This window comes from Suncus etruscus, chromosome 8 (assembly GCF_024139225.1).
Source record: "Suncus etruscus isolate mSunEtr1 chromosome 8, mSunEtr1.pri.cur, whole genome shotgun sequence".
In the NCBI taxonomy this organism is placed as follows: Eukaryota; Metazoa; Chordata; class Mammalia; order Eulipotyphla; family Soricidae; genus Suncus; species Suncus etruscus.
In genome coordinates this window covers 7,458,926-7,473,293 of record NC_064855.1, presented here as the reverse complement: position 1 = coordinate 7,473,293, position 14,368 = coordinate 7,458,926, and the positions used below count along the sequence as shown (strand labels likewise).

Below are 14,368 nucleotides of genomic sequence, written 5' to 3'. Positions count from 1 at the left end.
GTCTGAAAGATGTAAGGAAGTGGTTACAGAATTCCTGAAGCTGACATCTGAGTGGGATTGCTATGAATAGGTTAAATGCAGGCAGAAAACTAATGGTAAAAAACAGCATATCGAAAGTACAGTGGTGGAGAGAGACAGTTAGAGGAACAGGCACTTAGAACATGGCCTTGAACCTGCTCAGTGACACAGCTTTGGAGCTAGGTTCAACTTTTTGTCAACCCCACGTGGATCCTTCCAACTTGTTCCTTCCCATACCCCCTTCTCCTTTTGATGTGCTTCCTAAGTCTCAGGTTGGACACCCCCCTAATTTTGTAGCTACTTGGTGGCCACAGAGACACCAAGTAAAAAACTGTTTCAGAGGATGGAGTCCTTTTATTATTTAAAAGCTCCTGGGGGAGAGTCCAGTGTGCAACTTTTTTTAAGTATCACTTGGTCACTGTAAGTCTGCAAACATTCTCAAGTGAGAAATTAGAGGGTAACTTTGGCCTGTGCCACTTTAAGAGAACAAAGCTAAATGTATATAGAGACTAGCTGACAGTATATTAAAACATGTATTCACAGAAAAAAGAAATATGAACATCTTAAGAAAGAGGCTGCTAAGACTATTTGGAGCACTTGGGTTAGACTTACTGATACAAACTGTTTCTTTTATTTAATATATTTAGAACTAATAAACTCAAGATAAGACCCTTGATTGGATATTATTTTAATCCCTGATGAGAATTCATTGATTTCCGATACTCCATAGCTAATCCTTTGGTGGGGGAGGATTGAAGATGTTATTTATAAGAAACAGTTATGTCATCATGTCCATTTTTAAACTGATGAAACTACTTATTTTATTTTGTTTTAATGCTTATTCAGATTATTCTGTTAGTATTCTTCAGGAAATATCTCTCCGTTGAAGGGAATGGGGTGCTGGGAAATGGCTGGAGAACATGCTCTGCATGGCAGGGTCCCTGGAGCACTACTGGAGTGAAACTCCTCTCCTCCCCTACTCACCCTCCCACACACCCAGGAAGAAGCAGAGAGTAGCTCTGAAGTCTTCCATGTAGGGCTCCAAAATAAAACAAATAAGAAAATATAGAAATAATCAAATTCTGAAAACACATAGTTCTAGGGAAGTGCATTCTTCGCATTTGGAAAACCTGAGTGAACATCCCACCTCTCCCCATCAGCATGGTCCCTTAAGGACTGATGCGGAGTAATCCCTGAGCACCACTGGATGTGGCCCATAAACCAAAATCATGCACGAAGAAATAAGACTTCTGTGTTTTCTATATTGTTAGCAAGGTTACTTTGATTTTCTTAAAAACTAGTAATTTGCATAATGTGCTAGGTTTTGTTTGTAAGGTAATACTCCATTTTAAAGAAATTTCAAAAATAATTTGAGCTTTTATAATATATCTAAATATATTTTCTATAGATTGTCATAAATTATATTTTCTAAGAAAGATAATTTATTTTCTGTTGGATTATCTGCTATAGGTATAAACTTGGTTCTTCCTGTTAAATGTGTATATCTTTTTTTAAAGAATGGATATCTTGTGACTCATTTTAAAAAACGATTTTCTTGTCATATATAATGGATTGTCTTCAGTTCATATAACAATGTGAATCATGGATTTTTCTAGTTACTATAACTGGATGTATTCTTTTAAACCAGCATTGAATACTTCCTGCTACCTCACTCTTAGAAATGGATCAGAGGCACTCAACACATTTTAAACCTGTGATTCATCTATTAAGTCCACTAAGGGATGAAAGAAAATAATATTTGTGTCCTTTTCCCCAATCCCTCTTTCTTGTCCTTTCCCTTCATCTCTTTTATTATTTCCTCCTCCTTCTTTTTTTGGTTTGGAAAAATGTTATGAGAAATTCTGGCCCAAAACAGATGGCAGGAATATATAATCCCACTCGTGTCAAATGGGAGCAAACAGAGAATGAGGGAGGTGTGTGACTCCTGCACAAGCTTCATGTGGTAGAAAGTGGATTAGGTCACAGTCTTCTGACTCCCTATTTTGATTCACATGTCTCATGAGAGGACAACTCCCAAAAATGGTCACTAGGGAAAAACAAAGCCCATCATGCCGCTGTTGGGATGATGTGGCTTTATTTACTCATTTACTTACACAGATCAGTTTCCAAACTGGGGAGCAGTCACTATAAGGTTTCCCCTATTCTGAAAAATCATCAGTTTATATGAGAAATTTTAAACACATTTTCTCTATAGACATTTTCTTCAAAAAACCTTAATGAAAATCTGATGGAGTTTTAAACGCCTTCACAGCAAAGTATATACATTGATGTAGATAAATTTTACACACCACTCAAAGTTTTCATCACATTAATACAATCAAATAGGCAAAGGGAGGTACCTAGAATGAACATAGATAATAGCTCTTTATTTTTACACATCAGAGCACTTTCCTCTGAAGAGATATGTTAGATGTAAAAGTTAAAAACCTTCACCTAATTGCATGAAATAATATGGGCAATATTTTACTGATCAAAGTTAATACTTTTTTTTTGAACTTGTAAACAACCTAAAGAAAAATATGGGTACACAAAACACCTCAAAAGTTCTAATTATGCCTTATAAAGGAAAATAAAACCTCACAATTTTTCTCAGAAATTTACACAGTATGATGTTATAAATGTAAGGCTTTGAGAAGAACATCACAAACACTTAAGACCTCAGAATCCGGACCTAAACAAAAACGCAGAAACATCAGACCATAAAATTGAATATTTTTAAAAATGCAAAATGACATTCACTTTTTGTGAAAGAGAAGCGGCTTCACCATTCCTGCCAAAATCTTGGGTAACTGTGCAGCAATAACTTCCGACATCATTTCTGGAAATTCAACACTCAAGGACCGGGACTGGATAAATGTGTTCAAGCAGTACAGATGAAGTTGTTTGACGAGCTGTTGATGTAGCAAGTGAGATAAACAATAAATCATGTACTACTTAAGCTTGTTGCCTTATTTTTTCTAACAATATAAATACCTATGAAGATAGTTTCTCATTACCAAAATGGAAGTAACTTCTTCCACCTTCTAGGATATTATATAAGGGTTACATTCTCATAAAGAAATGTTCTGATGATTGGAAGCAGCATTTCCCAAAGTGGGTGATACTAACTGACCCCAGGGAATCTGGAAGGAGGGCAGTAGTCTACTAACTTTTGGAGCAAATGGTAGAGGCCCTGTTTGTTCATTTTAAAATGGTAGATTTCTAGGGGGAACTGAATTATTTGTGTGTGTGTGTGTGTGTGTGTGTGTGTGTGTGTGTGTGTGTGTGTGTGTGTGTGTGTGTGTGTGAAAGGGAGTAGTAGCACTGAGTAGCTTGGTAACTTCCAACAAAGAAATAAAAGTGATTCATAACTCAATAGGATAACCAATGTGAGCATATGGGCATACTTCTTTCAAGGTCGTTTTCTCTCTCATATAGAGAGATTTCTGTATATGACATACCAAGACATAAGTACAATCACAATATATACACAGGCATATATATATATTTAAAAATCCAGTTATTTGATAGTCTATACATTCATCTTTTTTTCACATGACTACCTTTTAACTCCTTTTTATGTCAGTATGGAAACTGAATGCAATTCATTTTACTCTATCTTTAAAAAATACATCATTTCACATAGTGGACTATGATTTATTGATTTGTTTGGTTTTGGGACAACATGGTGTTTAGGGATTACTCCAGGCTGTGCTCATGATCACATGTACATGGAGGGTCAAATTCATGTAAGCTTTGTGCAAGGTAAGTGATTTATCTGTTGTACTATTCTCCAGTCCCTTAATCTAACATTTTTCTATCAAAATAGTTGATACATATAACTGTAAAAGTCAAATCACATTGCAAAAACAAAAGTTAAAAAAGTTAATAAAACAGAAGGAAACAAGAAAATGTATCTTTTTCCTAACCTTATTCAGTCCTAGACACTATTTTTAACATTGTAACCTCTTTTTAAAATGATCCAATTTTTTAATAAAGTAGGTTTTTCAAATATTATGTTGAGTTTTTATTACAGAAAAATCAAGGTTTTATCTCTCATACGACACAACACTTTCTCAGCTATACATACATTTTTCCCCATTCTCTATATGGCATTATTCCCCCCATTTTATTTATTAACTTTTTTGCTAAATAAATATCTATTTCTTACATGATAAATATTGCTTTCTGCTGGACTACACTTTTTTTTCTTCTAGGACTTAATTTAATTTTTTTAATTTTCGGATTTTAGGGCCACACTTGGCTATGCTCAGGGTTTACTCCTGGCTCTGTACTCAGGGAATTTTACTTTGTAGGACACCCAGATGTGGCCCCCAAAACAAAAAACAAAAACAAAATAAAAGTAAGGCTAAAATTTAAAGACATCTCACTGAATGGGAACAAATACTTAATACTTTATACATCTGCAAAGGGAAACTACCAATGATATGTAAAGTCTCACAAAGATCAACAATAAAATGAATAACCCCATCAAAGAATGGGGATAAAACAGCCACTTCCTAAAGAAGCGATCAGCATCTGAAAAAACTTTCAGCACCCCTCATTTTCAAGGAAAAGAAAATGCAAGCGATGGAGTCACTTCTTAAGCCAGTGAGAATAGCTGATATAAAAAAGATCAGACATAGCCAGTGTTGGTGGAAAGAAGGAGAAAAAGACATCCTCATCCACTACTGGTGGGGATGTAAACTGGTCCCACCTTTATGGAAGATGGCGTGGAGATTTCTCAAAAAAAATTAATAAGAGAACTATTGTACCTGGCCCAGCTATTCCAATGCTTAATATCTGCCCCGAGACACAAAAACATTCATTCAAGGAGTTGGATGCACGTCTAAGTTCTTGGAGCACTACGTTCACACATTTGCAGTAGCAAAATTGTCGTAAAAATCCAAATGCGTAGATGAACTGATAAAGAAGTTGTGGTGTACATTTTAATAGTTCTGGTTTGCCAGACTATTGTTTATCAATATATAAATGTAAACACTTTGTAACCATATTGCCTAAAACTATAATTTAAAGAAAAATAATACAATTCTGGGGAGGGGGTTGGGCTATACCTGGCTGTGCTCTTGGCTTATTCCTGGCTCTGTGCTCAGAGATTACTTATGACAGGACTCAGGGGACCATATATGGAGTTAGGGGACAGTCCCCAGGTCACTAGCTGCTTTTCTACAGAACTATCTCTCTGGACATGATAAGGAACTTTTTTTAAAAAAAGAAACAAAATTGTTTTATATATAGACAATGGCATACTGATTGGCTATGAGAAAAGATAAAATCTTGACTTTTGCTTGGCTGGAGCAAGATGGGGTCAACTTAGGTGACATTAGTCACGGGGAGAAAGACAAATATCAATGATCTCACTCGTGGTATATTAAGAAACAAAGCAAATTAATGGGCAAAATGCTTACATCATGCAAGCTATCCAGAAGCTTTGTAAGTTGATAGAAACGCTGTGAGCTAGAGACAACTCCCTTTTGCCGCAAACCTATCGCCTTGATGAGTTCCCTAATGTAACTTGATCTCATCTCCTCGAACTGGTTCTGACTCCTGAGACCTTCCAGAGGAACTGTAAGAAGACACAGTGACAATTACATTTTTTGAAAATAACATAAGGCTTAGATAAACATTTGTGTGGTGTTTTTTGCTAAATAACTAAGAAATAAATATGTTGTGGGTTGGGGACAACCCTGGCTCGGTGCTCAGAAAAGACTGTTGGCAGGCTCAGAAGACCAGATGGAAGGCCAGAGATTGGAGATCAAACCTGGGTCAGCCACATGCAAGGCAAACACCTTACCTGCTGTGCTATTGCTCTGGCCCAGAAATAAATATCTTAAATAGGAGGAGGATAGTGTTATACTAGAATATATAAATGCCTAGTTTTCAGGAACAATAAAATAAAAGCAACTAAGTTAAAGAACATTTGAGCCTACCTACAGTAGCAACTGCCAGATGATTTAATCCTGCTCAAAATCGTACCTACTCTGGCAAGGTTTGTTTGTGCCTTGCGTGCAAGAGCCCTGGCTTCTCTCTCTTGCACCATAAGCACAACTAAAGTGCATCTATCATTCATCAAACTTACATAAAATATTTGCTTTGATTTCATTTATAAGCTACATGTCTGCTGGTGGCCACTTTCTCTTTTTCTTTTTAACAACTATTTATACTCTTCTTCAAATTTTAGTCTTCGTATTAATCTCTAGTATTTCTTATTCCTGGACTTGTAAGGGTAATTTTGGAAATGTGCAATTGTTACCTAAAAGAAGACCTAATAGTGGTATTCACTATATACTGTATAGATACACTATTCACTATATATATTTTATGGATACTATGGTCCAAATTTCCAGTCATTTCATATATAACCTTTGTAAATTTTTACAACTCTTTATAAAATTCCCAATCTCCATTCCTCCTTGCTCCTAAATATAATATATTTTTTCTTTAATTATTGAAGTATATATTTTCACTGAGTTTTCCAGAGTTGTAAGCTAGTAGCCCCAAGCCTTTACCCTAATCATCTAGCATTGAGGAGGAGAAAACAAATCCAAGATCACCCTACCTCTAGGAACAAATCAGGCCTAATCCTGTTCTGCCTGTCATACTTTCATGTGCGCTACCAACAACAGGTTCAAATATATGATACTCCGTTAGGATCTTAGTCTATGCTGCTAGGATATATATGAAGTTGTTCCTCCATAAATTTCTCACCTCTGAACATTTCAGATCTATGAACCAGCTTTGAATTATTTCTGACTCTCTTTATTGAGTTCCTTATCTTGCCTTCCATTTCCTTAATGACTCAGTATAATAGGATCAGATGATTTCCTTTCATGTTCTGGTTGATTCCACATGTTGTGAGTTTTAGGAATTTTGTAAAAGTCTTAGTAGCAAATTAGGGGAAGGCAGTTCGATAATATTTTAGATAGATTATTTAATCCCCTCTTTTATTTTTTGGTGAAATTTAGTAGAAATTTTATTTGAGAATAGAAAGAGAAGGTAAGAAAGCTAAAGCTCTCTTCACCACTCAAAAATATGATATTGTTTTTAATTGTTTTCATCTATTTTTGCTAGCTGTCATATTTTAGCTCTTAGATAAAGTCCTTTGGCCCATATTAATATTTGTTTCTCCCTCTTCTTAAAGTTGCAGGTGGAAAGTGATATTGCTTTCTACAGTATGTAAAAACATGTGGCAACCACGTTTGTTGCTTCCTTCCTTACTTTAGCGACTGTGGAAGCCCGTTTTTATATCGAGCCCTCAACTCTCTACACAGCAGGGTAATTAGAATGAGCAGAGGTTCCTTGTAAACCTGCAATGAACCCAGAGAGAAAAGAACCCATCCTTAAGAATAGTTTGTTAAGCTACTAAGACTTAGGTTATTTGGTTCCCCAGCATAATGGAGCCTTATTCATTATCCTGGAATTAGGCTCTCAATTTCAACTCATTTGGGAGATTGAAAACTATCTCTGCAATCACCATTCTTTGTGATGAGCTTCATATTGTGAGCTGGTCCTTCCAGCCCTCATCTCTATTGTCTCTGGACATTATTACAATAATGTCTTTTATTTTTCTTAAAACCCAGAGATGAATGAAACTATTTCTCAAACACTACACTAACCACTATCATGACAATGTTAATGAGTAAGAGAAGTAGAATGCCTGTCTCGAATACAGGTAGAGGGTGTGGAAGGAAGGAGATGGGGGCATTGGTGGTGGGAATGTTGCATTGGTGAAGGGAGGTGTCCTTTTATATAACTGAGACCCAACTACAATCATGTTTGTAATCATGGTGCTTAAATAAAAATATTATTAAAAAAAAGATAACTATCTCTGGCCTAACTACTATATCAGTTATTATCAAGAGAACAGGGAGAGGCACTAAATGTGGAAATATTAAGCTTATTTCAGTTGACTGTCTGTACAGGCCAGCATCTTTGGTCCACTTTATGCTTTGCAACAAATGAAGCTTGAAGATTCCTGTTCCAAACAGGTCTCCCAATGGGGATAGAGGTTAGATTTGTAAAAACTAAACTGGTCCTGACTTAGCTCAGATTTTATGCAGGAAATACTCTTATTAAATGCTTTGTTCTTCTGCCATTCTTCTAGTTGTGTCCTTACCGCACTGAGCCCTCAGCCACCTCTACTATTCATGGTGGTGCCACTAGATAGATCTCCTAAGACCCTTGTCCCACCATCTCTTTAAGGTTTCTATAGTTCTTTAAAACCTGAATGAAAAGGGGATCAACTCACACATGTAAGGATTGAGCCTGTGTGTGCATGGAAAAAAATAGAAATTAAATTTGTTTTAAATACTCTTGCACACGTAAACCTCCACTGAGGCATGAATATTCTTTGTCTACAAGAAGTATGAGAAGGCCATGGCCTATCTTTCTATGCCAGAAAGGGTGGAGCCTGCCTTGGACTCCCTGATGGTCCAAGTGTTGGTGATGTAAGGCCTCACCTCTAGCCCTTTCTCACTCTGCTCTTCCATGTAGGCTTCTAAGGTGTGGGTAAAGGGCTTTCTGGCGATCTTACTGTCCTATGCCAATAGTGATGGATACATTACCACTAGATCATCTCACTCCTCTTGTGGTTGTCTATCTGGACTTAAATAGAAGAGTGATGAACAAACTTCTGAATTCTAGAGTGTAAATTCTTTGTGGGGTAGGGATGGAGTGAAGCAGCTTGCGTATCTACATACAGTATTGTCTATGATACCTGATTGGACATGTTTAATCATGGTTAAATACCAGAATTTTCAGAATCACTAAGCTCTTTTAAATATGACATAAAACTTTTAGAAATAATTTATGCTTGAGCATGTTTCAGGTTTTTCTCCTTTGCACTTACACTGATACATGATAGACAATCATCTGATGAGATCATTGTTATTAGAGGTTTTCCTCATGGATTTAGAGTGTCTTGGATTATGTTTCTTGTACTCACTCACTTGTATTAAGCAGCAGCAAGACTTTCATACAGAGAAACTCTTCATGGCTGACTTGGAGTTTGACAAACTCCTGTGGGATCTGCCACATGGTAAGGCATAATGAATAGAATGACGATTCCTTCATCCGTTGTCTTGGATAACACATACACATGAAAGAAAGAAAAGGCAACAAGGGAAACACATGATGTCTTAACCAGATTAAATAAGTTTTCATGAGAGAATATGAGACTGAGTAATAATCTTCCTATCAAAAATGACTTTTCAAAAATGACTTTTCAAAAATGACCTTTCAAAAAAAAAACATTTTATATTGATTTATTTATATACTATTTTAAGGGCAAAAAAAACCCTTAAAAGATAAAACTATATTAAAAACAACCTGACCAAGATTAATATTTATTCTTCAAATCACATTTTAGAACTTAATCCAAAAAAGTAGAACAAAATAGCAGGAGTTGAGAATGTGGTGTTGTGGTTGGTTTGAATCCCGGTGTCCCATATGGTCCCCCTTGCCTGCCAGGAGCTATTTCTGAGCAGACAGCCAGGAGTAACCCCTGAGCACCGCCAAGTGTGGTCCAAAAACCAAAAAAAAAAAAAAAAGAGAGAGAGAGAGAATATGGTGTTGATGACGGCTCTAGGAAATATATTTACTGATCACATTTTTTAATTTAAAAAAAAACAAGTAAAATTAGGGCTAAAGAGATAATACAGCAGTAGGGCATTTGCCTTGCGCACAGCTGACCCAGGACAGATCCGGGTTCAATTCCTGGCATCCCATATGGTTCCCCAAATCTGCTGGGAGCGATTTCTGAGTGCTGAGCCAGGAGTAATCCCTGAGCATCTCCAGGTGTGGCCCAAAATCAACCAAACAAACAAAAAAATAAAAATGTGTAAATCAAGGGAACAACTGCTCAATGAATAAAACTGAACAGTATAAAATAATGCACGGTATTTAGCTCCTGTAGAATGATTGCATTGAGCTGAAACAAACAGTCAGACAGAAAAGAACATTAACAAATTTACAAAGTCTGGGGCCAGCGCAATAGCACAGCAGTAAGGCATTTGCCTTGCACACAGCCAACCAGGACTGACCGGAGTTCAATCCCTGGTATGCCATCTGTTCCCTGAATCTGGCAGAAGTGATTTCTGAGCAAAGAGCCAGGAGTAACCCCTGAGTGCTGCCAGGTGTGGCCCATAAAACTAAAAATAAATAAATAAATAATTCACAAGGTTAAATAAAATCTAAAGGTTGACAAAATTTATTTAAGGTACCGTACTTTTTCGTATGCTGTTTTGTAGTATCTGCATTAGTCAAATGCAATTAGAAGGAAGAGCCAGAAGAAAACTAGGTTTTGACTCAGAAGAGCAAAGATTAGTTCTGCCACTCAGGCTTGTGGGTTAATTGCCAGACTTTTCAGAGCCTCAGTTTCCTGAGAATGTTTCCACACAAATTTTAAGGGATTATAGATAAAATATAATCAAGTTATGTTTAAGCTAGAAAGACAAATAAATGTATGCCATCATTATATAATCTGTCAGTATTATCATAATAATACAAACAATTCCATGGAAAGATTTTTATTTAGTTTAAGATTCTATATAGAAAAGCATTAAACCGGGCAAATTAAAATATTTGTCTTTCAATTTTTTTTTAAAATAAATTACCGGTTTTCCTTCAGGAAGAGATAGTAATTTTACTTCTTAAGGTAAGATAAGACTTTCAAGAAAAATATTTCTTTTTACATTTTTTGGGGGAAGTCACACCCAGGAGTGCTCAGGACTTTCTCCTGGCTTTGTACTCCGGGGTCACTCCTGGAAGGACTTGGGGGAACATGTGGGGGATCGAACCCAGGTTGGCAACATGCGAGGCAAGAGCCGTACCCGCTGTATTATCATGTTTTGCTTGTTTGGGGTCACAGAAAGTAGTACTTGGGTTCGCTGCTGTCTTTGTGCTCAGGATTCACTCTTGATGGTTCTTGGGAGACCATATTCGGTACTGCAGATTGGAACTGGGGTCAGACACATGTAAAATCTTGCCTCCTATATACTCTCTCTGGTCCATTAGAAAAAATATTTCTAATTAACTTCAATTTGTGTTTTAATACCAAGTGATGCAATTTTAATTTGACAAACTAAATATTTACTTTTATCTTCAAGTCTATTTATGAATATGTAGTTGAAGTTTTTTAAAAGGTGGATCTGAGACAATGACTATATATAGAAACAAAGAAAAATTGCAAAATATCAAATTACTAAATAGTAACAACATTTTGTTAATGTTGTCAAATCAAGCTGTATCTTAGAATAACTCTTCAGAAAAATTCTGTGATTTAGGATAGTAAGTATATGATCATGACTGGAAGTTGCAACTTTCAAGATAACCCTACCTATATACTTTTGATACTAATATAAACAAAAATCAAGTTGCTACTTACTCATTTAATATCAGATCAGGTGCAAAATAGAGCATCTTCCCACTGACATGCTTGTAAGATCTCCAGCCAAGACCAAACACCATTAAGCTCATCCACGAATACTGAATAAGAGTTATCTGGTCATCAATATGCAAGTTTCGAAAACCTAGAAAAAATTTTAAAACATGATGGCAAAAAAAAAAAAATCACTTGTGTTAAGAAATGTTGAATATAAATAGGAATTTAAAAATAGGTTCTAATGAAGCTAATGTTTTTTACTCTCAAAATATTTTACACTAAAAATCAGGAATCATTAGTAAATTTTATAAATAATAAAGCCAAAAATAAAAAATAAAAAAGGAGCAACAACCTTGGAAATCATTGAAACGAGTCATTATGATTTAGCAATTATAGACTTCACTATTTGAATTAATACCCATCACTCACTCATGCAACTCATTTATTGAGTACCACCTGTGTGCCAGGAATTGTGTATAGATGTTGGAGTAACAATGAATGCATTACAACTCTGGCTCTTCTAAGAAACTCCTAACAATAGGAGAGATAAACTTAGTGGAAGGAAGCCAGTAATGGAGTTTGAAAGGCTGGTTGAAGTTCCATTGGGTGGTTCTGAGTGTATCAGGGAGCAACGAGAGGGTCACAGACTTGGTTGTGTGCAGGATGGATGTATCTTTGATGCTGATAAATAAGGGAATTAATCAGCAATTAGAGACAATGGGTCTTATTGTGACAGTCCGGGTGAGAGAGGATGACAGTCTGAAAGAAGCCAACCGGGAGATATAAAGAGGAAGAAACATACCAAAAGAATATTGAAAGAGTAAAACTATATCTGGAAAGTGCTAGATAGAAAGTAGAAGTCTAATAGGTCTCCCTGTACTTGTACTTGAATTATGGGTAATAATAGCAGCCTTACTGAGAACATTTTAAAAAATATATATAATGGTGAAGTTCTGGACATGAACTCTGAACTACAGGGAGAGCAGTTATATGTGCGAATTAGAAGTTACAGAATTATGGAAATATAAATTTGAAAATCATTTGTATCAAAAATTAAAAATATCACAAGCAAAGACAAAGATATGGTGAGACTTTCCTCTTCCTTCTCTTCCTTTTCTTTTCTCAGTTTTCCTCTTCTTTATTTGTTGGCTTATTTATATTATAGTTTTTGTTCTGGGCCACAGCTGGCTATGCTCAGAGGTCACTCCTGGCTCTGCCTTAAGAAACCAGACCTGGTGGTCTTGGGAGACCATATAGGATGCTGGCTGCATGCAAGGCAAGTGCCCTGTCCACAGTACTATCTCTCCAATCTTTTTACCTTCTTTTAAAAAACACATATCTAGTTTTTATTATATATCAAGTTATACTTATTCGAAATATGATTGCATATACTACATTTAGCCTTTGTTTATTTAAAAATTATGGAGGATAGGGAGAAAGCTTAAATGCCTTGTATGCTCAAGTATCTCCCCAGCACTGCAGACCCCAATCCACCTACTCGGCCTCCCCACTGCTGGAGAGCAACCTGAAAAGCTGACTGAGGCAACAGATTACTGCATATTTTTCCAGAGTATCTACTCTCTAAAAGAAAGTTGTCATGCCGTGTGGTTAAGCTGGGTTCTAGATGGTGATAATGCCCAGAAAGTGAGATTTGTAGTGATTGTTTTTGGCCCTCCAGAAATGCCCTAGAATCTGCCTATTTTCCAACCTTGTCCTCTAGTTCCTAATTAGTAAGTCTTGGGTAACTTTACATGGAATTTTATTTTGTTTGTTTAGTTGGTTGGTTTTTGGGTAGACCGAGCAATGCTCAAGGGTTACTCCTGGACCTGTCCTCAGGAATTAATTACATAGTACTCAAAAGTATGTGTTACTACTAGCAATAAAATTTAAATATGAAGGGGTCAGAGTGATAGCACAGTGGTAGGGCAGTTGCCTTGCACAGGGCCAACCCAGGACAGACCCAGGTTCGATTCCCGGCATACCATATGGTCCCCTGAGCCTGCCAGGAGTGATCTCTGAGCACAGAACCAGGAGTAACCTCTGAGTGCCGCCAGGTGTAGCCCAAAAATCAACTAAACAAACAAACAAAATTTAAATATGAAGTATCCTGTCTAGACTATATATGTGGTTAAACGTTACTAAATAAAAAATAAATATATAACAAATTATAGACTTCATAAGTCTATATGAAAAATGGAAGGATCAGAGTATGACTTTGATTTATAGTGATCTATCAGCATATAAGATTATTTTATATTTATTAATAGTTCATTTATATGTGTATGTTAAAAATAAACAAGAGATCCTTCATAACATTTAAGTTTACTGTGCCCTATCCTTTGTCTTTTAGTTTCTCTATTTTGAAGGGTGTGGGTTTTGCATTCTAGAATGATTAGGAACCAGAAATAGGCATTTTAATGATAATACAAATGCAAACATTGTTGAAAGAACAACAAATTAGGAAATCACCAATTATTGTAGCAGAAAGTATACGCTTTCAATTTAGCAAAATGACATATAAGCCAGAAATAGCTTTACGTATTCCCCTTATCTCTGATAATGTACAGTGTTAAATGGACTTGATCCTGCGTGATACGAAAGAACCTTTTATTTCCTCCTATTAACTATAATATTATTTATTGCTTTATCGTGAAACAAAGACGGGAACACCGAGATCAAATTCATAGTGATGATAATGATCAAATAAACTCAGTACATTTGAGATGATGATCAAAATGAAACCTTCACAGAGAGAAGTGATGGATGTCCCTTCATTGTGTTTAATAAGTAGTAAAGAAAAATACCTTATTTTTTTATGTGACTTGAGCTGATAATTTCTAACAAAACCAAACCTAACACAAGGAAGGAAGGAAGGAAGGAAGGAAGGAAGGAAGGAAGGAAGGAAGGAAGGAAGGAAGGAAGGAAGGAAGGAAGGAAGGAAGGAAGGAA

General features: G+C 36.1%; 1 protein-coding gene across 1 annotated transcript in view; it reads right to left on the bottom strand.

Annotated features, from left to right (window-relative positions):
- Positions 1-2,499: 2,499 nt before the first annotated feature.
- Positions 2,500-14,368, bottom strand: part of PGR (progesterone receptor) — a 59,206-nt gene continuing 47,337 nt past the window's right edge. The window contains exons 6-9 of the mRNA XM_049778356.1: positions 11,423-11,567; positions 8,988-9,118; positions 5,448-5,605; positions 2,500-2,930 (exon numbers count right to left, since the gene is read on the bottom strand). Of these exons, the coding sequence (XP_049634313.1) occupies positions 2,775-2,930; positions 5,448-5,605; positions 8,988-9,118; positions 11,423-11,567 (590 nt within the window). The 3' untranslated portion in view covers positions 2,500-2,774. The remainder of the gene's footprint in view (positions 2,931-5,447; positions 5,606-8,987; positions 9,119-11,422; positions 11,568-14,368) is intronic.